Consider the following 26,446-nt stretch of genomic DNA (forward strand, 5'->3'; position numbering starts at 1 on the left):
GACGCTTCGATTTTGGAGTGTGTAATGCTTGCTAGTCAACTCCAGCACTTCCATGATGCATACCTCCATTATTGTGAATTGGAATTATGGGAATGTGTAATTAGTATTGGAGTTGAATTTTCAAAGAGTTGGTATTATCAAAATTAAAGGATAATTCATAATTGTTTGTATTCAAATCAGAAATTTTTGTTGGAGTCCTATAATATTTAAAATTGTCAAAACCTAAAATAATATTATGGGACAATAAAATAAGTAATACTCCATGTTGTTTTTTGACAAATAACATCATTATGTTGTCAGTGTTATTTAAAATGTTACCGATTTATTCGAAACAATGCGGTTTGTGCTACATTAGTTTTGATTTTAAACATTGTGGAATAATTATAAAAAAAAATAGAAATATTATTATTCTATATTTATATTTTAAAAGATGTTATTTAGAAATCAAATATTTAATGTCAATTATCACAATTAAAATCAATTATTATTCGTTTAGGAAACAAGTTTCTGGGGGCGGTCGAATAGTTGTCCAAATAAGTGATTTCGGCTGCATTTAGCTGGCAAGGGCATATTACATATTATTAGTAAAGTTTATTTAAATCAAGCATGACTTGAATAAATAAATAGAATAGCATCCATTATTATAACTGCTCTTAAAGTGGACCCCTACCCTGTTCCAACCTCATTACGAGTCAAATGGAAATCACATAAATTTACACACCCCAAATATTAATTTATTTATGAAAATTTCACATGCCTCGCTTTTTTTTAAAAACCAAATGGAGTGCTAATAACCTAATCCAATCATAATACTCTAGCCTAAATACTTCGGTAGCTCCACATTTTTTAAATAGACCAACAATTCATGGCGCATCGATCCCAATCAAATCATAATTTATAGTATGGTCATTATAATAACTAGTATCACACCTGTGTGATATATGTGTGCGATTCATACATTAAGATATTTTAAAAAAATGATTTTAGATGGTAAACAAAATAATTATAAATTATACAACTAAAACATACCATATATTTAAAATAATTAATAATAAATTATAAAAATTGGGAGAGCTCTGATTCACAATGACAATACATGAATGGGGATATTTGAAACATCATTTGACTAAGCTCTAAGAAGAAAAAATGAATCAACTTACATCACCTATAACAAAAGATTCCAATTATAATAGTTACAACATTAATTTAATGCTCAAATAAATATAGCATAATAATAAAAAATAATACTCATATTAGAATTAGTTGTATAATGTAAATTAGTTGTACAATGTAAATAAACTCACGACTATTGTGTTATATAGAACACACTTAAGAACAACAAATTTATAAAATAGGCATGCAAATAAATAATAAAAAAATAACTGAACGATTTAGATAATATAGTAAAGTAACAAAATTAAATATGAAGAATGGAGAATATAAACAAACATTATTATTATATAATAAAAATTATGATGTAGAAAATGAACTTTATATTAAACTAATATTGATAAAGAGTTAACAGAGTACCCGAAATTTGATTAAATCTCTGAAAAAATTCAACAAAGAATGTAATGAGAAAAAGATAGAAATGTATGGATTATAAGCTATCTAATGCTATATATTTATAGTAGAAAATAGAAGTTAATTTCTTTCAAAACCTTTCACTTCCTCCATTTATAATAATTAAAATAAAAGGAATAAACTTCTTACAATCAAAACCTATAAATATAAAGAATAAAACGTTAAAAAAACTGAATAACTGATTTCATTGATTGGTGGGGTCAAGACTTTATACCGTACACGTTATTTCTTATATTATGATGTAAATTTTAAATATTAAAATTCATCCCATAATTTATAAATATTTAAAAAAAAATGCCAAAACTCAGATTGGATCATAGCTAATCTTGAATTACTTACACAATTAATGGAGGCGGCCACGCCAAACTTTTTGTAATATTTACTAGTTTCCAAAATAGTTCACACTCAAGTACAAAACGACATCCTTAATTAAATTCAAATACAGAAATAAACAAATAATTAAAAACAAAAAAAAAAAACAGAATGTAGTTCATGCAAGAGCTTGAAGAATCGACTGCGCGGTGCAGTAAGCAATCGCCTGCACCGTGAGCATGGGATTCACCCCCAGCGCCGTGGGAAACACGCTCGAGTCCGCCACGTAGAGCCCCTCCACCTCCCACGTCATCCCCGTGGGCCCCACCGCCGATCCCCTGGGGTCCACCCCCATTCTGCAGCTCCCCATCTGATGCGCCGAGCACACCGGGCTCTCCAGCCTCCCCAGCCCCCTCCCGGCCTCCTCCGCCACGAACCTCTCCACCTCCTCCCCGCCCGCCTCCGCCGCCCTCAGCACCCTCCCCCTCCTGTTCTGCGTCCCCACCTCCTCCGCCCCCGCCGCCACCAGTATCCTCAGCACCCTCCCCAGCCCCCGCCGCAGATTCTCCTCGTCGCGGGCCTCCATCTCGTAGCTTATGTGGTCGGGAGACTTCACCTCTCCCGACCCTCGGTCCCTCGCTAGCGCGAATATATGAACCGTCCGCGAAAACTTCATCAGCCTCGCCTTGATGTCCTCGCCCGAACACCACGGCGTTAGGGCCGAGAACATCCCCGGGTGCAGGGCCGGGGTCTGTATGAGCACCTCATACCCTGGCCCCTGCCCTGCCCTGCCATCATGATCAGGAATGACAAATTTTGTCATTGCTGTCATGATGGGCCCCTTGTGGCTCCTCTTGTCCGGAAGCGGCCAAGAGGCCGCCTCCGGAAAATACCCCCACCCCATCACCACTGGATGGAGGTGGAGGTTCCTCCCGATGCTCGGATTCCTCAACCCGCTCCTCTTTAACAACGGCGGCGTGCGTATCGCGCCGCAGGCGACGATCGTCGCCCGCGCCTCGATGACGCCCGTCTCCCCGGACCCGAACGTGAACGCCACCCCTGACGCGCGTCCCGTCCCGATCACGACCCGCGTGGCCTCACACCCCGGGAGGACCGCGCCGTTGCCCGACTCGATTAGATCGACGAGCCACGTCTCGTTCACGCCCTTCTTCTTTCCGTCGCGGCAGCCGAGGCAGCACGAGCCGCAGTTGTGGTCCGGCGCTGAGTTTCGGGGGATGGTCTCCACGTTGTAGCCTAAGTTGGTGCACCCTTTTCTCAACACCATGTTGTTGAACCCTTCCTCATCAAACTCTGATTGAACTCCCATTCTCTCACTCACCACATCCAATGCCCTATCATAAACCTTGCTACTAAAAAGCTCTAGCCCATGGTTCTCACTCCACTCTTTTCGAACATGCGGTGGGGTCCGGATCGCGGCCGACCAGTTTATCGTCGTGCCACCGCCCACGGTTGAGCCGGCGAGGATGAGAACGTCCATGTTCTCGGTCGCCAACACCCCATGGCTTAGGTACATTTCATCCATGGCTTCCCCTTCAAGCAGTGAGAATTCATTTCTCGGCACATAGCCCCCTTTTTCTAGCACAAGCACCTTGTAGCCGGCTTTAGCAAGAACTCCGGCCACGACTCCCCCTCCTGCACCCGAGCCAACCACCACCACGTCACACCTGATAACGAGCGACGGGCTCGTGCTCGACACCACGAAGCCCAATTTCCGCAGAGCGTGAACCGCTGCCTCCTTTGATCGACCCAACTCAACAACACCCCGGCTTAAGGGCGGTTCAAGCTTCGACCTCTCCCTCTCATTGTCGCCTTTCTCGCGCTCCGTGGCTGCGAAATCCGGCCGGCTATAGCCTATTGCTTTCCAAGAAACATTCTCTTGTTTCTCATTCACCTAATTAGTGATCATTCAGCCTCATTAGTCATTAGTCTCACCAATCTCAACAAGAAACAGAGTAGTATTAACAAAGTGGACCACCCACAACATAAAATCATCACAATAAATGGGGGAGATTGAATGCTTCAACCACCATCCCAACCAGCAAAACACAATTTGATCACATGCAACCGATCATTTCAGCCGATGAAACTTGAAATGGGACTATACAAAAATCATATAACAGAGGAAGAAATAAATCATACCCAAAATAAATGAAGTTGCAACTCATGCACTGATTGACACAAACCCTCCCACCTACATCCTAGCTAGTGGGCCCATTTATAATAAATCACACACACTCCATTCGATATCATGGAATTGGACATGCGGAATTGGACTTGAAAGTCTTCAATTCTAAATCCGATGTTCTATTTCGATTTAGATTTGAATTACAATCACACATTTTGAATCAATATCGTAGATAATTGGAATTCCAAATAATCATAAAATAGGACACTTTCACAAACTACACATTCAAAATTCTAATTCCAATTCAATTTCATACGATTCAATTTCAATTCCGTGTACCTGAGAGAAGAAGAGGAGGAGGATGAAGGTTTTGGAGGCAGTGTAGAGGAGTCTCAAGAGAAACAAGTTGCTCTGAGACCATGACAGCACAATGCTCTCTCTGTTTTCACAAGAAAGGAGTGAAAACCTCTTGAAATAAGGGAAATGAGGAGACAAGCTTTTCCTCCCACACAACAAGAAGGTTCCAATCCATGTTGACAGCAACCACAGCGCAATTTTACAGAGATAAATCTTGGGGTGTTTGATCTTCTCACACATCAACACAGCCACCTGCACAAGCACACACCCAAATCAGATGGTTATGATAAAAGATTGTATTTTTATGTGAAAAAGCTTACATTTTGGTGAGTTGAAGAGAGGGAAGCTGATGTTTGGAAGAATTGAGTGATTGAATCATCGTGAAGAGGGGAAGGTATGGGGGGTAAGAAGGTGTCGCAGAGAGCAGTCAAGGCCTCCATTTGGCCAGCTGAAAATGGGGATTTTTTCTTCATTGCTCTCTCTCTGTTGGAAATTTCTGGAAACAGAGAGAGGGAGGGAGGGAGGAATATAGAATATGGATGGAGAGGGCGGGCAGCCAACGCCTATATCTATATCTGTTACACTACTAACTGTAATTTCCAGAGTAATAAATGGTGATTAATTATTTGGATGAAAATTAATGACGTGTCATTCGATTGTGTCTTTGCCTGCACACTTATTTTTATGTTCATTATTTTATTTATTTGTCGATATCTCCATTTCTCTTTTAAAGCAAAAAGACACAATTTGTATAACTACACCCTAAACTTAATAGTGCAAAAGCTACTGTGTAATTTTAATTTATTTTGTACACTTTTAAATTTTAAAGTTTACTGTATTTGTTTATTCTCAAATAAATTTTATTTGACTATAAACAAAATTAAATTTGAAAAAAAATACTTAAATAATAAGTGAATTATTTTGTAGGTACTCGATCCTAATTACAGTAGTTGTATTTAAATTAAGTGTGAGACTCATAAATAATTACTACTTTCATTCAATCAGACAAGAAACTCACACTTTTATGTCCCTGCCATCAAAGGTGGGTGACGCATGACTTCTTATGCGTAATTTAATTAAAACTTCTTATCCAATCTGATTAATTTAAATAAAACTTCCTATCCAATATGATTAATTTAAATAAAACTTCCAAGCCAATATGATTATTTTACAATTAAATGTAGTTTGTAACTGAAAGGTGGTGGCATTATTGCAACGCTCCAATTTCATGTTAAAATTAGGAAATACTATATGAAACTTTTCGGTTTCCCATCTATTAAATCAAAGACAAAGTTAGCATGAAATTCTGTACATCAACTCGGTTAAATAGGTAACCATTAATTCAGTATAGAAGATACTCCAACATATTGCAAAAGAGCTGGATTTACCTATTTCACAGAATTTGAACACTAAACTATTATGAAATTCAGTGGTTTAGTTTTGACAGCAAGAAGAGGCAACCGGAACAGAGGAGTACTGAAGCTGAGAAGCAAAGAAGATCGAGAGGCGATTGTATCACCGCTCTCTTACTCTTGTCGAAGAAGCCAATCAGTAGTAGCATCACTATGACATGCCCCAGTTTCGTTTTCAGCTCGTTCACCGTCTTTATCTCCAGCCAACGCGGCCGCTCCTGATTCATATCAATACAAAAAAAAATGAACATCGTTGATGACGACTTATAAATGTCGAGTTTGAGTGCTGAGAAGCAAAAAAACCTTGAGTGTGAACAAGCCAAACAAGTTCGATCTGTAGGTAGAGCTTCCGTCTGGGGTGGATTTTGCTTTGTCGAGATTGCTGATGAAGAGCTCGTACAGCCCCATTCCGAACACCAACATCACAGTTCCGAGAAGGTAGACATCTACGTTGATTTTTGAATACTTGCATGATGGATTCGAAAGGGAGAGAGAAAACAACAATGTAGGTGATTCTTATAGTACGTACCAGTAGCCTCAACGAGGGATGAGATCACTCTCCCACGGTCCAATAGATAGTCTTGAAACGACGATACAACATAAACACAACCCTGTATTCAACAAAACCTGTTATCAATCATCTTTAGAAATGTCTAAGGTTGATATCAGAATGTAACAAAACCTTCTCTAATCTTTATTCCTAATGCTAATCGACAGAGTAGCAAGCGTATATGATATACAAATCTTGAGATTCGTTTCAAAATTAAGGTTCATATAATCTAACAAGCATGAGCAATATACTCAATGCCAACTCAAGTTAATTGCTCATTTACCAGAAAAAACATTCTTGAAAGAGTGCTGCTAAAGCCATAGTCAATGCTCTATATAGTTTGTGTGATATGAGATTTATAAATTATAATCAAACAAGGTCAAAATAAATCTCTACAGAGATTTTCATCAAGCATTTCACAATTGGAAGCATAAACCAACTACAATTAATGGCAAATGTCATCCAATCCATAAAAAAAAAGCTAGCATAGTGGCCGTTTGGTTGGTTGCCATGTTTACTTGTGATTAAAGGTCCTGTCTAATCTAATCTCTTGATCGGTTGCTTTTTTTCTTTCTAAAAAGCTCGACCCATGACAATGTGTCTTGGCTAATCTCCACAATCCCAGCATTGCATTATATCTCATGATTAATCATCTCATCTCTACCCTATGACTAATTTAATCTTATACAAATCCTATTTTGGCTTATAGCTCACTGTTATCTTGTATAACGAACAGTAATACCACCTAATTACTAGTATATCTATTGGGTCCATACTAATTAATCCGGACTCACTATTATTTTGTCTAACGAACTGAGCACCACCTACGCGTAATGAATCGAAAAACCCGACCTTGATAAAACAAAGAAACGATCCGATAAGCGATCCCCCAACCGCGAGGATTGCGAAGAACCGGCATCCGTAGATAACCTGCAAGCAAGCAGCCACAAGAGCTGAATAAAATCCCAATAAAAAAGCATCAATAATCTCATCATCAAATTCACCACTACCTTCTCTATATTCTCTTCTAATCCATCCGATTTCTCTCGCTCTGGATTCTGAGAAACTCCAGCGGGAGTAAAATCCGACGCAACGGTGCGAACTGAGTTAGGAATTAGGCGCGCCGATCTCGTCGGCACAAAAACAGGGAGTTTGCGACAAAATGGAAAAGCGACGTCGTTCCATTTGATATTGGTCGGGGTTAGACTTGGCGGCGCGGGGATTCTGGCTAAGGTTTTGGCGGGATTCATGGCGGCGGAAATTCGAGATTCATGGATTACTAAAATGCCTTTTTGTAAGAGCAACGGCAACGACGAGGAATTGAAGATGTGAAGTGGAATTTGGGAAGATGATTGCTGCTGCCAGCAGACAAAATTGGGAGATTTTTTGGTGTTGAACTGACGGGTGAAAATGGCGCACGCACGGTACACGTGTGGAAGACACAATATTGAAACGATTGCCTGTTTGCATTCTAACCGTTTGCTAATCGCCTTCCAACACAAAACCACACTTATTTTTATCAAAATGTTTTTCATAAAATATCTCATTATATAAAATACAATAATAGTAGAAAACCGATTCGTCTCGTCATAAGTCATTTGCTCCTGCATTTTGTAAAAATTGAATTATAAATCACCAAAGTTTGTAATTCTCGTCAGAATCTTATAATTATGTTAAGGAGGAATGTCGATTCCCTTTTTTGATAGAGATATAGGCCACACAATTAAGCAAGACCTTAATTTTACATCTTTCATCATTTGGTTACATTTTTCTCTTTCATAAAATAAATATAGCTGTTTGTATAAAATAGTATAATTGAAATTTACGATAACAAAACTGTTTTGGATCAAGTCTTCAGAATTGTCATTGAATTATCACCTAAAATACCTAATAAGTACTTCAAAAATCACTTATTGTTTGTACATAATCCACCCCAAAACTTGGGACAATTTCCTCTTTTGGATTGCATTAGTAGGAATTTATTCTATAACTTGCATGACTGTCCAAAGTAGTTAAATAGTAAGTTCTAAGTTGTGCAACCTAATTTCAAATTAAATCTTTATAGTATATTGGTTCTCCCATTTACAAACTGAACTTGACTATAAATTACACATTCCTATGTTAAAGTTGTAGGAAGTAAGCCATCCTAAGTTAGAATAATTGAAGAAGATGGCTTTATGCATAGGAAAAGTAGATACCAAAACCTTCCCCACCCTTCAAACCTAAGAACCCATCAACAATCTCAATTTCTTCCTACAAAATTACCTAAACATTACTACTTCCATTCCTAATGCCCTCTCTCTATCACCACCCCCACCCCCACTGCCCCAATGCCAAAACGGTTAGGAGGTCCCAACCAAACCACCCACCCCTTAATCTGGTGCGTCTCCATCGTCTGCGCCATACTAACCGTGCTCGTCATCATCGGTGGCATCGTGGTCTTCATCGGGTACGCCACCCTCCGCCCCAAGGTGCCCCAAGTCAACGTCGAACGCGCCCAAATGGACACCATCTACTTCGACCAATCCAACCTCATGATGCTCCAGGCCACCATCGTCATCAAGGCCGACAACGACAACATCCGGGCCCACGCCAGCTTCTACGACATGGCCTACACCCTCAGCTTCCGCAACCAGAAGATCGCCATTCTAAAGGCCGACCCCTTCGACGTCAAACCCAACCACTCCCTCGAGCTCAACTTCGTCGCACAGTCCCACTCCATACCGCTCAACCAAGAAGAGGCCGACGCGATTAACTTGTCGCTGGAGCAGAGTGTGGTCGATCTCGACCTCAGAGGGATGTCGAGGACGAGGTGGAAGCTCTGGCTCATTGGCTCGGTTAAGTACGCGTTGCATTTGGATTGCAAACTCCTTTTGCCGATCAATCACACCACCATACATCATCCACCAGCTTGTACTTCAAGAAATAGTTGAAGAGAGGAATCCTTTTTTCTTTTTCATTAAAATAGGATCCTCTTTCTTAATTAATCTCAGTTTTTTTTTTTTTGCTGATAATAATGCAATTTAAGTTATTAAGGTTATGTTATTGCAATTCATCTATCACTTACTACAACAAAAAACTAGGCATTTCTGTGTGCCAAAACTTCTAACTTCGCCTACGAAGGTTGTAACTCTTCGTATGCGAATTGGTGACTGAGGAATTTGACTCGTCAAATTCCTCAGGCAGCACGTAGTCGGGATCTTCCAGCAGCTGCACATCTTCTGTCAGCTCTGTATCCACCCACGAACGCCAATTCATATCGCTCTCGACATCTGCATCCCACGCCACCATCTCCTTGCTCCGCTGAATGCTGTTTACCTTCTCCATCAACGTCATTAGCATCTCGTGGTTCAACACCTCGTAATCCCTTCACAACACACAATCCACCTCAATATTAACGAACTTTGGCCAAATTCTGGTTTTTTCTACGAGATTTTTCAAAAACATTACCTGTAGGTAAATATGGCATACACGTACTGGACGGATGCTGAGAGCGCGAAGAGTGACCTAACAACGCGTATCAACCATCTTTGTCGCTCAACATCCGTCGTCACGGTCCAAAATATACTTATCTCAATCAAGAACGTCGCGCACAGGTCTACATACAGCCTATGCCTCACGTTGTAGGCGTGCTTTATGCTGGTCAGCATGTAGACGATGAAAATTGCAAACGAGTAAACCAAGAACGCGATGATGACACGTGACTCAAACAGCATAGCATTGTGCAGTTCAAAGAGCTTATCCAAGGCAACAAACATGGTTGCTTGCTTCGATTCAAATGTTTCCTGCAACAATACGATTGCTTCTCATCGTGTACTAAAACATTCGAGTTTGGAATAACATTGGAAGACTGCACAGACCTGAGCTGATAATATCAGTTTCGAGTTCTCCACTAGATGATCATGAGACTTATGGAGTTGCTTCTGCTTCTCGAGCAGTTCCTCCTGCTGCTTATGCCCGAATTCAGCCAACTTCTGCAGCGTTAACCTGTAAATCCACGTTGCAATGTTCGATATATTCAAGTTTATTTTATGATTGATTACAAAACTATGAGAAGTTTATACCTGCTCTCTTCAAGGGCCTGTGACTGAAACTTGGTGAGAAAATCGAGCCCCTCGAGAGCTATAGACTGCCCGTCCAAAAGCTCTTTCTGTTTATCCAACGATGTCCCGGCCATATTCCCTATATCGTCTGCTTTACTCTGTAAAACACTCATCCTCGATGACATTGCATCCCCAACCTTCCCAATCTCGATCTCTATCTCAGCTGCTTCGTTTCTCAACTTGACAATTTCGTCTCCAAGATTCTCGTACGAGCTCTGAAGCAACTCCATTCCCTGTGCCAAATTCTCCTTCATTAACGCTTGCCCCTCGCTCAACTCCATCTGAGACGACATTATCCCCTTAGACTGCTCGTAGACTACTTCAGAGTACCTCAGCACGGAGTTCACGTGATCCTCCAACACTTTTGAGGTCTCAGCAACTTTCTGAGTCCGGACATCTATTAAGGCTATAGAATCATGGACTTGCTCCGCGTTCTGCATCAGTATCTCCCCTTGTTCTTCGATCTTTCCTAGCTTCGCCTCTGCGTACTCAGCAGTGCTCTTGAGCTCGTTCACCAATCTCTCGGTTTGATGCTTGAACGCCTGTGTCCTACAACAGATTTCACCAATGAAAAGCAATAGAACAAACACAGATAAGCTAAAATGACTACTCACTGCAATTGGTGACAGATGGAGTTCGTTTCGAGAAAGTATTCAAGATAGATTTGGTGATTATCTCTATCTAAACTCTGCAAACACTTCCTCATTTTGGACTTGGGATCACAATGAGGGAAAGGGGGCCGGCCCGTGTGCCTCTGGAAGCAATCACTGAGGCTCCACGCCAGCCTAGACCGTAGTTCCTCATCAGCAAGGGTCCTAGCACATCCTTCAAACACGCCCTGGTAGGCCGTCTGCCAGCAAGAATTTGGCGCGAGCATCTTGTTCTTGGCATTCTCGATCAACTGGATCCCCTTCTCGTTGTCATGGAGTGCTTCCAAGGAGAACTCAGAAGCCACATTTTTGTAAACCGCCTCTTTCTTGCTTGAATGAGCATCCTCTTCGTTCGATGAAAAGAACCAGCTCGACGATGCACGAGTTTGTGACAGCAACATGAATATCAAGAGCAAGACGAGGCGATAACAACAAGGCCGGAGATCCATTCTACTCCTTCCTATATGATTCATCAATTCAATCACACATAATTAGCTTTACATATATCAAACATTAAAATCATTACAAAAGCATGCAAAATTCAATAGCATCACGAAATGCAAATAGAAGACTAAAAAACATGTAATTAACTAAGCTAAGAACATATATTTATTTTCAACACGATAAAAATTGAATCTTTTGTTTTCAGTTCTTTAAAATTGAGATATTTTCTCACGATTTCTTTACAAACCGATTACTTTCCTTTCCTATTCTTCCTTACCATTTCAGCCGCATGTTTCCAAGTTAATTTATCCTAATTCACTGAAACTATTTTTTTTACCAAAAGTGGAACTTCTCATCATTATCAAACAACCAAAATCAGAAAAAATCAGCAGTGATGAAGCAAGCAAGGGAGATCATAGTACTTACAAATTTCAGAGAGAGAAAGATGGTCTCAGAGTGGCGTACACAATAAGATTAATAACTGAACGCGATTGCAAAATTGGAAAGCAAACATTGAAAATTTGGTTTGATTATTAAATCATTTTTTGAAGAAAGGCTTTTGAATTCAAGAGACACGTTGTTATATAAGGAGACGTTTTTTTTGGTGGTTGACGACCGCACGCGCCAATTCTTTTTCCCGTGCCTTTTTAGGCCCGTTTCTAAGCCCGTTATTTATCGAAACAGAACCGGGTTGAGACTGACCAGAACCGGCCGGTTCAATTCTTCATTGAAAACCGGGTCTTTTCCCTCAAAAACTTTGCAATTGAATTCTGCAAAGGGAAAAAAAGAGAATGGAGTCAGTGTTAGGGTTTCAGGAGCAGGAGCGGAACGACGTCGTTGACAGCAAGTCGCACAGTTTCAAGCTGGTTCCGTGGATGAGCTGGGACGAATGGAAGTTCGTTAGAGGCTCGCTTTTCTCTTCGTCTCTCGATTCCGTCGCATTCGCGCTCCGAAGGGTGAAAACTTTGAATTTGATTGGATTGGGATTGTTGAAGCTCAAATTCTTGGGTTTAGTGCTGCTGTTTATTGTTTTGAGAGTGATTTTGATTTATTTTGTTGGTGTTAGATATCGACGTGGCGGAGCAGAGGGTGCCTCCCTGTGGCGGTTGATGTTACTGCTTCCATCGTTGAAATTCAGCAGAAAGATCCATTTTTTAGGTATTTCCTATCCTATCAAATCAATTGATGTTTTTTCCTGGGGAAAAGATGACAAAAATCAGTGAAATATATACTACTTTGGTGATTACTTTGGTTGTATAACGTCAAATTTGTGTTTGATTGTTTAATTTGACAAAAGAGTTCTTTTTTTTTTAAGAAGATTGAGTTGATTTTTTCTAGGATTGCATCTTTTCCTAATTCTTTTCTGTAATTGAAAATGAGAGCTTCAGCTATCTCTGTATGCATATATAGAGGAATTTAGTGTGTTTTGAGAATTTTATGATTTGGATTATTAGTTTGATTAGGAGATGAGGAGGAGCAATGGAAGTACCTTTGATATGTATTCTTGTTTTCTTTGTAGAAATGAGTTGGATGAAACTGCTTCGCAATCAGAGGAACTCTTGGCCATGCTGTATTGTATGGCTATTGTGAGGTGAGCATACTTTTCTACTCTCACTGATTGGTTTTGTCATTTTTAGGTTTTATGTAGGCAAGACTCAGTGTTTCCTTTCGCTTGAATTTTAACTTTCCTTTCGCTTCCACAAGGCTTGTCAATGGTGTCGTTGAGAAGACCCGGGAAAAGAATAAAATCTCGATAGGGGAAGCGGCTGATGCCATTGGGATTCCCCGAATGCTTATTGATATTCGTCATGGTGAGTATGTCTGAATTTCTGTCTTGCGGCATCATCCTCTTTACCCTTTTTTTATACGAGCACTACTGAAATCCTGCTGTGTTTCTTGTATGAAAACTTGTCAACAAAATTCTGTAATAGATGCAGTGCAGTTGTATCATTTCAGTAACCTTAACTTTGTTTGGCATTTGTATTCTTGTAGAGGGTTCTCACCGTGATCTCCCTTCTCTTCAACTGGTCCGTCTTGCATCGACAAAGGTAATTCTGTATTCTGATAATCTGAGCAGTTATAGTTTAATGGTGCATCTATTCCCCTCATTTTATACAACTTCTTCTGTTATACCATTAAAATTGACATGTTCCAATAAATCAGCTCATGCCCCGGTATTGGTTACTTTTGATTTTTGTGTCGATTTTCCAGAAATTCAATTATTTGATTTACTCGTTTTAGGAACTGCTTAGTAAATAGTAGCTTTCGCTTGTTGGATAATGGTTTTGTAAAACCTTGATGAACTGATATGCACAGCATTCGGTGTCCCATTATTGGCTCATTTAATGCAGTTATTGTACACTAATTCTTTGGATGTTTTTCTGAATATAATGCAGGCACTTGATTGGTTGATATCTTACTATTGGGAACCTCAAGAAAAGGCAATTCCTGTGCAAAACAATAAAACCGCCAATCTCAGGAAAGAAATCAAGAGCAGCCTACGTGAAGTTTCTCTCTGTCTGAAGGCGAAACAAATGTCAAAACTTAGTTCTGCACACGTCAAGGGAAAACGTGAGTACTCAATTTATGCATTGTCAAATTCTGGTGCTGTCGATTATATCCATCATAGCAGAATACTTGTGTCCAACACTATTAGGGTTCCTAGTTGTCAATTGATGACATCTTGCTGTATAAGAAGTGACTTAAAAACTAATGTGCAGGTCTTAAGCCAACGGAACTCTTGCCTGCGCGTAGTAAGTTTCTATTTCTTGCAGCTGGGAAGTCATCGCATGCCAACTCTGCAGGTAAAGTTCTCAAGAAAACATTATGATAAGAGAATTTGGTCGAGATTTTTCTCTCTTCTCGAATAGCCTACTACCATGTATTAGGTTCATGATGCTTGATTGGTCTTACGCATATTTTTCAGGTTCTAAAAAGCTGCTCGTAAAGGCAATGAAGAATGCCCTCCGCTTATATTCTTCATTTTCTACCGAACTAGTCTATCTTTTGTTGGAATACTTGCTAAACGCTATGGAGACGTCCAATTTAACCGAGCAATCGGAGGATCCACAATTCGTTGCTAGCACTCAAAATAACAATACAGCATTTGATGACTGGAAATCTGTTGTCTTAAAATTGTCAAGAAAAGAGCCTGAGCTGCTTATAATACTCAGCCAGGCAGTTCTTGAGAAGATAGAGACCAATGAAACCATGAACTGTGAAACAGGTAATACAACCGTGTTGAATTTTTCTCGTGCATCTCAAAGTAGATATACGTTTACATATATCCATTCACCAAATAATACTATTATATGTACATTCATTCACCATAGAACTAATCTGTTGTGTATCTTCCTTAGGTGACCATCAATCTCCTGTGGACTCTGCAAAATCTCGTCGATCTGAACTGCTTTCGTATTTATTTGAATGGCTCGTTGAAAATCTGAAGACACTGAAACCTGCTGGTTCAAAGGAATCTGCAGAAACCAAAGCCTCCAAGAGGGAGAAAAATCTCCCAAGAGCAACCGTTTTAGGATTATTGCAGAGATGCCTCTTGGCCTCCATGCCCAGTAACAAGCAGCTCGCAGCTTCAGCCGTCACCCTAGCACAACTGGCCGGAGGGAGCTCCCTAATCCAGAAACTCAAGAAGCTTGCTTTACTAGAGCAGCCGGCGGTTTTAGAAGCAAACTCCACCAGCCTTGAAGATCACACCTTTCTTTCTCAACAAGAGTACTCCATACTTGAAGCCAGAGAGAAGCTCGAGTCAATCAAAGAACAACGGATGCTGAGGAGACACGAACAACCGGATCTTGGTAAGGTCGGAACCAAGAGGAGATGGAGTGTTGCCAAATCATGGACTCCGTGTCCCATTGGGATGCTGTCCCATACGATCGGTTTTTCAGGTAAGCTTCCGGCCCTTGACCGCGTTGAGAGTCACGGGGAAGTCGTTACAGTGTTGGGAATCAAAGAAGTTAGCAGCAAGGAGAGTAATGGTAAAAGAGAAGCGGAGGTTAGCACGGAGAAAATGGACTGGGCGCCTGTAAAAAAGGTAGCGGTTGAAGCCGAGGTTAGGATGCAAAATGAGAGTGATTCAACTGCACAAGGCATTAGAGGGCATCTGATGATCGATGGAGTGTGGAAGAAAGTTGAAGAGGGGGAGCTGTTTGACATTGCAGCAGCTATAAGACTAATAATCTAACACCCAAGATTCTTCAACTACAATTTTGATCGAGTTTTTGAAGTTAACATGGATAGTTCGAGTGTTTCTTGTCTTCAATTTTCCATGTTTTGTAACTTAAGAAATGGAATTTCGATTTTTTAGGAGGTGGTTGATGACAAACAATGAGAAGATTGTTTTGTATTGTTTCAATGCGTTCTTTACATATTTTGTTGTTTAATGTATCATATCATGAGTAAAATTTTGCATATAGCTTTTTTATAGGTAAATGAACATATAATTCTACTACTAAGTTAATTCATGCTCACAATGTTGCATATATCTAATCTGAATGCAGGCTGTAAGATTGTATCTATCTAATTACAGTTTATAATCGTCATTTGGTGCTCATGAATTTCTAATTAGAGTTTATTAACTATAGCTTAGATTAGTTTAATAAAGAGCTAAATCAAAATATTTGGATGGAATCATACAAAAACACTAGTAGTACGACTTGGCAAAATATTTGTAGAAATTCATTTCGGCCGGTTGAACTTTTCTCAAACTGTTTCTTTTTAAGAACCAAAAATATTTGTGTCAAAATGATAGAAGTAAAAAACCATTTAATTACGAGGGAACAAACTATAATTTAAAAAAAAAAAAGACAATGACTGAAACCTGGTGATCTCGAGAATGAGTGGATGGAAATCCTGCAGGGGCGACCTGAGAACATGTAAGTTGACGATGCATCAATTATATGTTCTCATGTTGCCCCCGATGGACTTCACCACCAATAAGTCATCATTTTCTTGATTGAGATTTTTTTTTCAAGAAATTCTAGTGATCAGGTTTTATAGTTGAAAAATCATGGTTGTGTATTTGTGTGGTGAATGGTGATACGTACAGAATTTTTTAGAGTACAATGGAGTACAAAGAAGAATTTATTGAATTGTACTTTAAGCCACTATTATCAGTACAAATATTTGGAAAAGTACATTGAGATTGATTTCATAAGAGCTCTTATATAGCTAAATTGTGTGTTTGGTAATCACGTTAGTTTTAGTGAATTGCCCGTGTTATTTTTATTGCTGGAGTAATCACGTTTTGAAGCCTTTGTTTCTGTTTAGAAATTTTATTTTAGGCTATGAAAATTCTATCTTTGCCCTAAACAGAATTAATGATGGGTTATACTATTTATTAAATTACCAAATACAACAACTAGATAGATAACTATGACAGACCATACATATTGGGCCTGATCCAATCCAAGGTTGGATGATTATGAAAGTCCAAATCAAATTGGCCACATCGTTACCATATAGGAGTACATTGTTAGAACAATTTATTATATTTCTCTGTGTTTCTTACTATTTGATCTGATTATATTATTGTGGAGCTGCTGTGACAAGTTTGATACATTTAGTTGGACACTAATTGGAAGGAATGAGAATGCTCATTATACATTAGCAAAATATGCTTTACCAAACATATTACTAGTATATTCTGCTTATTTTGAGCAATTTAGTTGCTTTTGTGAATTATTCTTGATTTTAATAAAATTCATTCTTTAATTTGATTTCATAAGGATATGACTATACAGTGGCGGATCAACTTGAGAACAAAGAGGTATGACTGTACCCCAAAACAAATTCTAGTCATTGGCGCAGAGCGGTAGGATGTTGTCTTTTCAGTGCGGAGAACCTGGTTCGACTCTTCTACAAAGCGTATTTTAGTATTCTACAAAGCGTATTTTAGTATCAGTCTACTCCTACATTTTAGCGCTCTTGATTTTATATGAATTTTGAGCATTTATGTATCCTTATTTACATTTAATAATTTTTAGCTTTTCTATGTTAAATACATTTTGTTTTTTTTCTTTGTTTTACTGTTTCTCGTTTTTTTTAAAGTTGCCTAATGCATTTAAATTTGTATATATTTTTTATTTGCTAAAACATTAAAGACTTGCAAAATTTAAAACAAAATATAAATCTAAGTAATACTCTAAAAAGTAACTCATATATTCTTTACATATAATAAACAATTTTAATTAAAATAATGATATAGATTATGATTGAAGAAATGTAAATTAAAGAAAACATCAAAAACTAGTCAAATTTTATAACTTCAATTCGCTGTAATTATTTATCGCGCTCCAAATTTAAATTTCTGAATCCGCCACTGTAACTGTATAACAACCCGCAAATCTATTGTTTGGGACAAATATTATTATGTATAACAACTTTCTGCGTGGAGAATTAAGATCCATAAATATTTAAAAAAAAAATTAAATAATTTTTGGATGTGATACACCAGTTTATGGATGCCCTATATATATGATCCAAATAAAGTCATGGTTTTCACTTTTCAGATTATTGCAATCCATAAATTGTGGATAAGTAAAACCCAAAAGTGACCACATCATTAGATCCATATAGATTTCAATAATACAGATGTCTGCTTTTCATGAATATATATCATGTATTGTTATGGAGCAATAATTAATAGTTTCACGTGTTACCTTTACCAAAATTTATGAAGTTGGTTAGTAGTTGCAAAACAATGAATTAAAACTTCAGATTTTTTTTAAATATATTATGAGTTTTGAATAGGAGATCATGTATGGATAGTAAATTGGAAATGTGAAAGTTTGTAATCACAAAAGGTACCTATTCTCTTCTGTAGTAAGTAGGGTGGGTAAACGGTTTTCGGTTGTCCGGTTAACGAGAACCGAATCGGAACTGGTCGGTTATCGATTAACCGATAACTGAAATTTACGGTGTTCGGGTCGGTTCCGGTTTAACATTTTGCTCCAAGTCGGTTATCGGTTATAACCGAAGAAATTAAATTCAATTTTAATTAAATTATATTTTTAATTAATACTAGAAAAATTGTAATTTACTTTCTAACTTTGTAACAATAGAGGAAATTGTAATTTACTTCCAAATTTTGTCAATTGCAATGTCAAAAAAATCTATTTTAATTTATGTATATATATCAGTTATACTTATAATATCTCAAAGTCATAAAGTGTCTAAAGTCTAAACATTACTTTAAAAATAAGATCTCTCAAAATCAATAAAGTTTTATTGCTTAAGCATTACTACTATTTCAAAAATAGGATAACTCTTCACTTATTATTGGAGAAAAGTTTTTAAATTTTAGGTCATTTAAAGTTTAAGTCTTTTAAAGTACCTTAATAATTTATGTATTACTTGTAAATAGAAGTATAATAATAATAATAATAACAACAACAACAACAACAATAATAATAATAATAATAATAATAATAATAATAATAATAATAATAATAAAAGTAGATGAAAAGTTTAAAGTTAATACCAAAAATAATTTTAATATCTATTAAATTTTTAATTAATAATAGAAGTAATTGTAATTTACTTTCAAACTTTGTCACAATAGAAGAAATTGTAATTTATTTTTAAATCTTGTCAAAGTCTCATATTGCAACGTAAAAAAAATCTACTTTAATTTGTATCACTATACTTATAATATCTCAAAGTTTATAAAGTTTCTAAATATTATTTTATAAATAAGATCTCTCACAGTCAATAAAGTGATTAAGCATTGCTACTGTTATAAAAATAGGATAACCCTTCATTTATTATTGGTGTAAAATTTTAGATCATTTAAAGTTTAAGTCTTTTAAAGTTCCAAAACAATTTATGCATTACTTGTAAATAAAAATATAATAATAATAATAATAATAATAATAATAATAATAATAAAGTAGATGAAAAGTTAAAACCATAAATAATTTTAATTTCAATCTGGTTAGTTCGGTTATAACCGATAACCGACCGGTTCTAACCAAGTCGGTTAATTAAGTAACCGAACTTGAAATCGAGTCAGTCCCGGTTAGTTTTTTGACGAAATTATAGGGTCGGTTAACCGACCATAAGTGAGATGTTTTAATTTGAGCACAAGATTAGTAAAAATGATGTTTAATTAGAGGAGAATAAGTAGGACTATAGGAGAAAAATTAAAATAGGAAAGAGAATAATTGGGGTATATTTTGTCAAAAAAGAAAATCTCATTTTAGATGGGACGTACCATAAAGTAAATATGAGTCTTTACTTATAGTGGGACGAAGGAAATAAATAACATGAGACTTGCTAGCCAGTTCGTCTCTATGAGACGACATTTGGAAGCGACACCAAACTAGAAATATATATTTAAAGAATTTTCAATAAGAATATGATGAAGTACAATAATAAAACTAATTATACATAAGAGAAATACCCCTAATATATAAAAAGTCAATAACTATAATGATTATCAAATTTCATAACGCTTTTATATTTTAATTTAATAAGATAATGATTCTATTCTATTTCTTTTTTATATAGAGCTCGTGGTGATGCGTTTTTATTTGCATTCACAACCGATTCCTACAATGGAAAACGTGAAACCTTGTATTTGTTGACTATTTAGGACAATGGGACCCATTCACTCCATTTGTCAACAGGTATATAGTCGGAAAGTTTGAATATTGAAGTCGCCGGCAACGCAAGGAAGGCATGAAGATTAAGGTTGAGCGGTGGAAAACAAGGAAGGCATGATTAATCCATTTTTTAGAAATGCGATTTTTAAAAATGGTGTTCAGTGAATTAAATATAAGAGAAAAAATAGATGAGTTGAGAGAAAATAAAAGTAGAATGATTAAATATATTGATTTTTATAAAAAGAAAATGATTCAATTATAAAAATGTATTTAAAAAAATAATATTATGATTCAGTATAATAGAAAAGAGTACAGTAATATTTTATGTAGTAGATAAAATTTTAATGCACCAATAAAATCTTATTTAGTTAATCTAGTTAATACTCTATTCCTTCCAGTATAAATAATTTTTAGTATTATTTTTTTTCTAAATCTTGTCATTTTTCTTAGAAAAATATAATAGTATAATTTATGTTTTCCCTACGGGTATCTTTTTAATGTTTAAAATATCATAAGCAACGTTCTGTCATCACTCATCAACGCTTTTTACTCCATAATGTTCCACACTTCCCATTTTAAAAGAAAAAATCTCGTACTATGATATAAACCAACCAAAAATATCTAGATATTTCTTACCACTTTAATTTAATAATTGGTTTTAGTTAAAAAGAGAGACAGAATGTTGCAGAAAAAGAATAAAATCCCAGAAATAGATTTAAAAATCAGATTCCATTCCAAATGAACCAACCAATATATAAAAAATAAAAAATGAGAATCCAAGTACAATTCAATATCTATAATTCTATTATTACCAATAGTAGTAAATCTACCTTTTCCTCACCTTGTAAGTAGAAAAAAATTTAAAAAAAGAATAAAGTCTCCCATAACGCGCACGCGTTTCCTCCAGTGGCCAATCCGTAATTATCTCCAAATCCAGGGACTATTTCACAACTCCCAACGACTTTCATCTTAATTTCGCACACTTTTGTAACGTCATACTAGCCGTTGATTCCGGACACGTGGCAGTATCTGCTGCGTCCCCTCCAGCTATAAACTAACAACCTCACCTCCCTCGACCTGCAATCCCACCTCTTCTCTGTGATATGGCTATGGATTTATTGGATGAATACTCTTCAAAGCAAAGCGTTGGATTCTGTTGCCGCGCCCTCTAGCTCGCTTGGTGCAGGTCGGGAACTTAATTCGCCGATTGCGTGTGAATTTTGCGGTGAATTTGAGCTCTCCAATCGTACATGATGCGTGTGCGTGGTGAAAAAAACATTTGATTGCCGCTCAATTTGGCGAAAATCAGGTTCCTGCCTTGCATCAACTGAACCGGAGGCCGCGGTGAATGATTTTTTATTGGATTCACGTGGATCTGCGATTGATATGGCGTAGGTGTTAATTTTGAATTCGATTTTTTTTTCGGATCTGAGTGAATTGTTTTTCTGCAATGAGCATGAATTATAGATCCTGTTTCTCTGCAATGGCAGATACCTAATTATCACTCGTCTGTAGAAAATTAGTGCCCTTTTTCCTTAAGTAGTCTAGCTATGGACAATTTAATTCCTGTATTGCTAGGAAAAAGTATGAATGTAAGTATTTCCATAGCAGTTGATGCATCTTCTTATCAGATTATAATTAGTAGATAATAAGGGAATGATTAATTGACTTGTTCTCATAGAAATCTTAGTGTTTGATTGTGTCATTCTTATTAGTTGAATTTCATTAATTTTCAGGTTTAACTCTTTACAGTAGTAGCTTTTCTTCCGAATTCACTTATAATACTGAAAAAGCACTGTTTTTTCACAAAAAGTTGATACATTTTTGTGATGGCTGATCCTAAGCCTAGTGTGATTTACAAGGATAATTATGCTAAGAAGCCTGACTCTGAGTGAATTGCATTGCTTTTATTGTATCCATGATATTACATGAGTTTTACTTCTTTCTTTCTTTCTCCAGTATGACTGTTTCTGTGAATCATGTGAGTTGTTTCCCATCATGTTGAAAAAATATTCCTCATGTTGCAGTGGAGTATATGTTGGCTTTTTTATGGGTATAACTTTGTCTTCTAGTGCCTGAAGGAATAAAATGGCACGCTCCCTTTTGTGCTTGGGAGGATAATGGGCATATATCTAGCAAACCTGTGTTCTTAGTTGTCATTTTAAACTGCATTTTCCTGTATTGTTCTGCATAGCTACTACATCCACTTGGCATATAAAATGCCCCAATTGTTACAATCAACAGCTCCAAGATTTGTCTTTTAGAATGAATACATATTGCTGTAATTGATTCCACAGTTTCATTAGACTGTAATTTGAGTCTAAAATAACTTCTCAAAGACAGCATCTGCAAATTTTGCTTTCAAGTGAAGGTACCTGGCATTGATTGCTTAGAGATTATGTTCTACGTGCACATCTTTTTGGATTAGTTTCCGGTGATGTGGTGTCGTGGACGAGTTTGATATGAGCAGGGATTTTTCATTTTTGCAAGAATTTGATCAAAGAAAAGATCTCCATAAAGAGGATGGATTTAAGATTTGGAGGTGTGGCATGAAAATTTGAATTATTTACCTTAGTGTGACTAGTTTCATCAATTTTTTAGTGTGACATGGTAAACAGGTAAAAGGACAGAGAAAAGCAGAGATCTAAAGTCAGCGGATCCAGTGATGCACTGATACTGTCTGAAGGCACGACTAAGGTGCAAATTCTTGACCTATAAACTGTTTCTACATTGATCGATTGGATGCAGATTCAAGTTGTACACACAAAAAAAAAAGAAAAAAAAAACTAAGAATGGGGGAGAAAAATGTTAGTGTTACTACTGCTGATATGCGAAATGGATCGTATACCCATTAGTTTCTTTTCATAGTAGTCTTTTATTCTTGTTTCTTTTGTCCAAATTGGTTACTTATCAGAGGTCATCAGTTATCAATTTTAGGAGCTGATGAAATAATTAGATTTCTGAAAATACTACTTGTTGGAGTGAGCTAATAATGATAATTAGTCCTATAATTTATTTGTATTTTGACTAATGGTATAATAAAGGATCTCTAATTCTTTACATTTGTATTAATGGTAGAAGAATCATTAAATAGTTAACTGATAAAAACGTCTCATTTTGTGAACATTTATTGTGTGCATTTAACTCTATACATCATAAAAACCAGTTCAATCTATATTTGTAAGTGGCCTTGTCCTAATTCTAAAATTGAGACTTGAATGAAAAATTTCAGTTCAATCTATTGACTATGTAAAGTGGAAACGATAATCGAAAGTTTGTATCCAATACTGTTGTATATGAAGGACAATGATATAATGTTAAAACTAACAACATATTTAATGTAAAAGTGAGCTCAAAAATAAAAACCCGGATCCCTGGAGTGGAACTTGGAGATGCGAATAGACGCGTTCGCAGCTCCAAAAATATCAGTGCCGGCCGTTTTTTTCTACCGCAGGTGTTGCTGAAAGCCCGAAGTTCCGGCTGTTCCGCGGCAACAATATTCAACCTTTTGATGTGAGATGAACTCTCCATCTTAAATCCTCCTTTTATCAAGAATTTTCTTTGTTTTTCAGTTTGGGGCATTCTAAATAATTGTAATACAAAATAAATTTAATTCGGCTATCTCACTTTGAATTCGACGGCATATGGATGGATAAACACTCCAAATTCATTTAATATGATTATTAATTTGACAGTGAAACTTCTTTACAATTTTTAGATGTCGCATTCTTTGATTTCTTTTTTTTTTTTAATCTAAAAATATTGGTAATTTGACAGATTAAATGCTTTTCAAATTGTATAGTCTAAATTGATTTAGGTCTTTTTTTCCTGAAAGAAAATTACTGAATTAGTTCTAGAACTTAATTTGTTTTATATATTTATGAAGCAATGATCTTCGGCAGATAAATACTGATCATATAGTAATAGTATTTTAATTTTCTAAATAACACTAGTACTACTCCATAAAATTAGAGAATAACAAAATTATTATAAAAATAGAAAATGAAATGAAACTAACTTATTTACAACCGAAAAGTTGAATTTTAGCTGAAATGAGCTGATTTTGGATCCACTGTGGGGCCATAAGTTTGAATTCTAACTCAGAGCATCCACGGTGATCGGACCACTCGTTCGTCCTAGTGGGCGGATAAGTAATTGTCATATTGGTATTTCTTAGTCCAGCCTTTCCTTCTGCAGTGGTTCCGACTTAGTGTCCATCCTATAAATTAAAACTCATTTTTCATTTAATTTTTAATGTTATGTTTTTTTTTTTATGTTTTCACATATTATAAATATGTAAAAAATGATTTTATGAGAAATGATTTTATGGTTGTATTATGTTTTCACATATTATATACTATGTTTTATGAGAATGATTTTGGAAGAGTGGTGAGTGAGTTGTGTGAGAAATGAATGAAAATGTGGTGTATTTCTAGATTGAATTTTTTTTAAAAAAATATGTAAAATGCGTCGCTCGTCCTCGTCCGGCGTCGTCCGTGTGCCTACAATGAACGGACGACGTGACTGACGAGCAATGGGCAACACATCGTCCGCGACTGAAATTTCGGTCGTGTCACTCGTCCGGACGGTCCGTCGTCCTGCAATGGTTGGACAAGGAGAATGAAGAGGCCTCGTCCGGACGAAATTCCCACCATTGCGGATGCTCTTATAGGAGCTTTCACATGACCCTAATTTTCTACTTGCAGAAGTAAATGTAATTAACAACAAATAATATTAAATCATACAAATTCGAGAAATTCCAAAATGGAGGTCGGCAGGAAATGCATGAGTGAAGTCTCTCTCACACAAAGAGTCTATATTTACTTAATTTTAAAATTTGGAAGTCCCATTTTTATCTTTAAAATGTGCATTTTCAGCTAAAGTTGAAAAACAACAAATGAATTTAAATTCATTTCTACGGATCGTGTATTCGTATGCCATTTCTCAAAAATCTTTTAGGGTGGGCTATAATATGACCAAGGTTGCAAGTCTCGTCATAGTTTTTATAGCGATATTATTGTCGTCCGAAATCTGATAGTTGATTCGAATAGTACACTAGATTTAGAATACTGTGATAAAAAATTCATTACTATAAAATTAAACCTAAATAAAAATTTGAGGGTTCTTTAGTGATTCTATTTCTGTATATAATCCACAAAAATTGTCACCAATTTTTACTTCAATCATTTTTTTTGTATGAATAATATTATATACAGTACTATAAATTAATTAAATGCATATGAGCATATTTATAAGTCTTAATTTGTTCCATATACATGTGATATGAGGAAAGGGGATATATTCTTGAGTGAATATTGATATCAATCCCAACAAGCTTTTGTTTACCTTCTCGTCCCGGTGTTTTTTCTTCTTTTTAGTTTGCTTTATTAGAAAATGTTTTTTTGGCAGATACTTTTGTGATGTATTTTATTGTTGAATATTTGCTTTTTTATATGTTGATTATTTGATTTCGTTAGTTTTTTGTTATTGGTATTGTTCTGAAGTATTGTTGAATATTTGCTTTTTTATATGTTGATTATTTGATTTCGTTAGTTTTTTGTTATTGGTATTGTTCTGAAGTGCTTTTATACTGTTGTATATTGTTTGACAATTTTGCATTTATACTGCTAATGCCTAATTTATTGTTCGATAATTTTAACTCTAAGCATTTTTTTTGTATAAAAAAATCGTGCCCCAATGAGTAACAAGGTTGTACAAACTTGTCATTTTCCTCCAACAAATAACCATAGTAACATACTTGTATCATGCATATTGTATGGTTGAATGATAATTATTAACAGTATAGTACAAATTGGGTGACTGTCCGATTTTGTTTCTAATTTAAGCATTTGAATTACTATGACAAACACGTCACACTACTAATGTAAGTACAATAATAATTCAAAACTATAGGTGCATATGGACAAACAAAGATTATATAGTAAGTACACAAAAAAGGAACAACACAACGCTGCACATTGTAGGCCCCAATAATTCAAAATTGTTAATCAAAATATGTAATCATTTTGACATTTAATCACTAAACATTAACGGGAAAACTAATAACATCACAATTAATGTTCCATTCAATAATTTGATTATGTTTCTCATTTTCCATAACGTGTTTCCTTTTATCAATTCATTTCATGTCACACACATTTATTATGTAATCCAATATAATTTTACTGTAGTTAATCCTCTTCTTTAACACCTTCTTACCGATTGGTAAAGATTTAATTAAGGTAAATTAAGTACTTATATACTGTATTT

The 26,446-nt window shown here is 36.2% G+C and overlaps 5 protein-coding genes and 2 long non-coding RNA genes across 8 annotated transcripts; 3 read left to right on the forward strand and 4 right to left on the reverse strand.

The window, feature by feature from the left end:
- Positions 1 to 1,931: 1,931 nt before the first annotated feature.
- LOC125211363 (long-chain-alcohol oxidase FAO4A) lies at positions 1,932 to 5,181 on the reverse strand. Its single transcript, XM_048111108.2, has 3 exons — positions 4,720 to 5,181; positions 4,382 to 4,651; positions 1,932 to 3,808 (listed from the first exon to the last, which is right to left on the reverse strand). Exons 1-3 carry the CDS (start codon positions 4,870 to 4,872, stop codon positions 2,075 to 2,077), a joined length of 2,157 nt encoding a protein of 718 aa, XP_047967065.2. The 5' UTR covers positions 4,873 to 5,181; the 3' UTR covers positions 1,932 to 2,074.
- A 463-nt stretch (positions 5,182 to 5,644) lies between these two features.
- Positions 5,645 to 7,827, reverse strand: LOC125211733 (uncharacterized). The gene is made up of 5 exons (XM_048111647.2): positions 7,372 to 7,827; positions 7,214 to 7,291; positions 6,341 to 6,422; positions 6,115 to 6,257; positions 5,645 to 6,029 (listed from the first exon to the last, which is right to left on the reverse strand). The coding sequence occupies exons 1-5, from the start codon at positions 7,609 to 7,611 to the stop codon at positions 5,826 to 5,828; spliced, it is 747 nt and encodes a 248-aa protein (XP_047967604.1). The 5' UTR covers positions 7,612 to 7,827; the 3' UTR covers positions 5,645 to 5,825.
- Positions 7,828 to 8,622: 795 nt separating this feature from the next.
- LOC125216652 (late embryogenesis abundant protein) lies at positions 8,623 to 9,414 on the forward strand. Its single transcript, XM_048118407.2, has one exon. It carries the CDS (start codon positions 8,692 to 8,694, stop codon positions 9,292 to 9,294), a length of 603 nt encoding a protein of 200 aa, XP_047974364.2. The 5' UTR covers positions 8,623 to 8,691; the 3' UTR covers positions 9,295 to 9,414.
- Positions 9,367 to 12,281, reverse strand: LOC125216651 (protein GAMETE EXPRESSED 1-like). 2 transcript variants are annotated; one of them, XM_048118406.2, is made up of 6 exons: positions 11,985 to 12,281; positions 11,079 to 11,574; positions 10,426 to 11,013; positions 10,222 to 10,348; positions 9,812 to 10,146; positions 9,367 to 9,728 (listed from the first exon to the last, which is right to left on the reverse strand). In XM_048118406.2, the coding sequence occupies exons 2-6, from the start codon at positions 11,561 to 11,563 to the stop codon at positions 9,467 to 9,469; spliced, it is 1,797 nt and encodes a 598-aa protein (XP_047974363.2). In that variant the 5' UTR covers positions 11,564 to 11,574; positions 11,985 to 12,281; the 3' UTR covers positions 9,367 to 9,466. The 2 variants fall into 2 exon arrangements, with proteins under 2 accessions (XP_047974363.2, XP_088925325.1); XM_089069199.1 differs by lacking the exon at positions 11,985 to 12,281 and having other exon boundaries at positions 11,079 to 11,587.
- A 38-nt stretch (positions 12,282 to 12,319) lies between these two features.
- LOC125215194 (las1-like family protein) lies at positions 12,320 to 15,927 on the forward strand. Its single transcript, XM_048116540.2, has 9 exons — positions 12,320 to 12,514; positions 12,625 to 12,716; positions 13,078 to 13,149; positions 13,263 to 13,369; positions 13,551 to 13,606; positions 13,955 to 14,129; positions 14,279 to 14,362; positions 14,485 to 14,784; positions 14,918 to 15,927. Exons 1-9 carry the CDS (start codon positions 12,350 to 12,352, stop codon positions 15,754 to 15,756), a joined length of 1,890 nt encoding a protein of 629 aa, XP_047972497.2. The 5' UTR covers positions 12,320 to 12,349; the 3' UTR covers positions 15,757 to 15,927.
- Positions 14,775 to 16,558, reverse strand: LOC125215195 (uncharacterized). Its single transcript, XR_007175220.2, has 2 exons — positions 16,393 to 16,558; positions 14,775 to 15,595 (listed from the first exon to the last, which is right to left on the reverse strand). It is a non-coding gene; the product is annotated as an uncharacterized LOC125215195 (long non-coding RNA).
- Positions 16,559 to 21,197: 4,639 nt separating this feature from the next.
- Positions 21,198 to 23,819, forward strand: LOC148930915 (uncharacterized). The gene is made up of 2 exons (XR_016136390.1): positions 21,198 to 22,873; positions 23,631 to 23,819. It is a non-coding gene; the product is annotated as an uncharacterized LOC148930915 (long non-coding RNA).
- Positions 23,820 to 26,446: the final 2,627 nt, after the last annotated feature.

The sequence above is a fragment of the Salvia hispanica genome, chromosome 3 (assembly GCF_029641045.1).
Source record: "Salvia hispanica isolate PSC_SH4W2 chromosome 3, Shi_PSC_v1, whole genome shotgun sequence".
Classification (NCBI taxonomy): Eukaryota; Viridiplantae; Streptophyta; class Magnoliopsida; order Lamiales; family Lamiaceae; genus Salvia; species Salvia hispanica.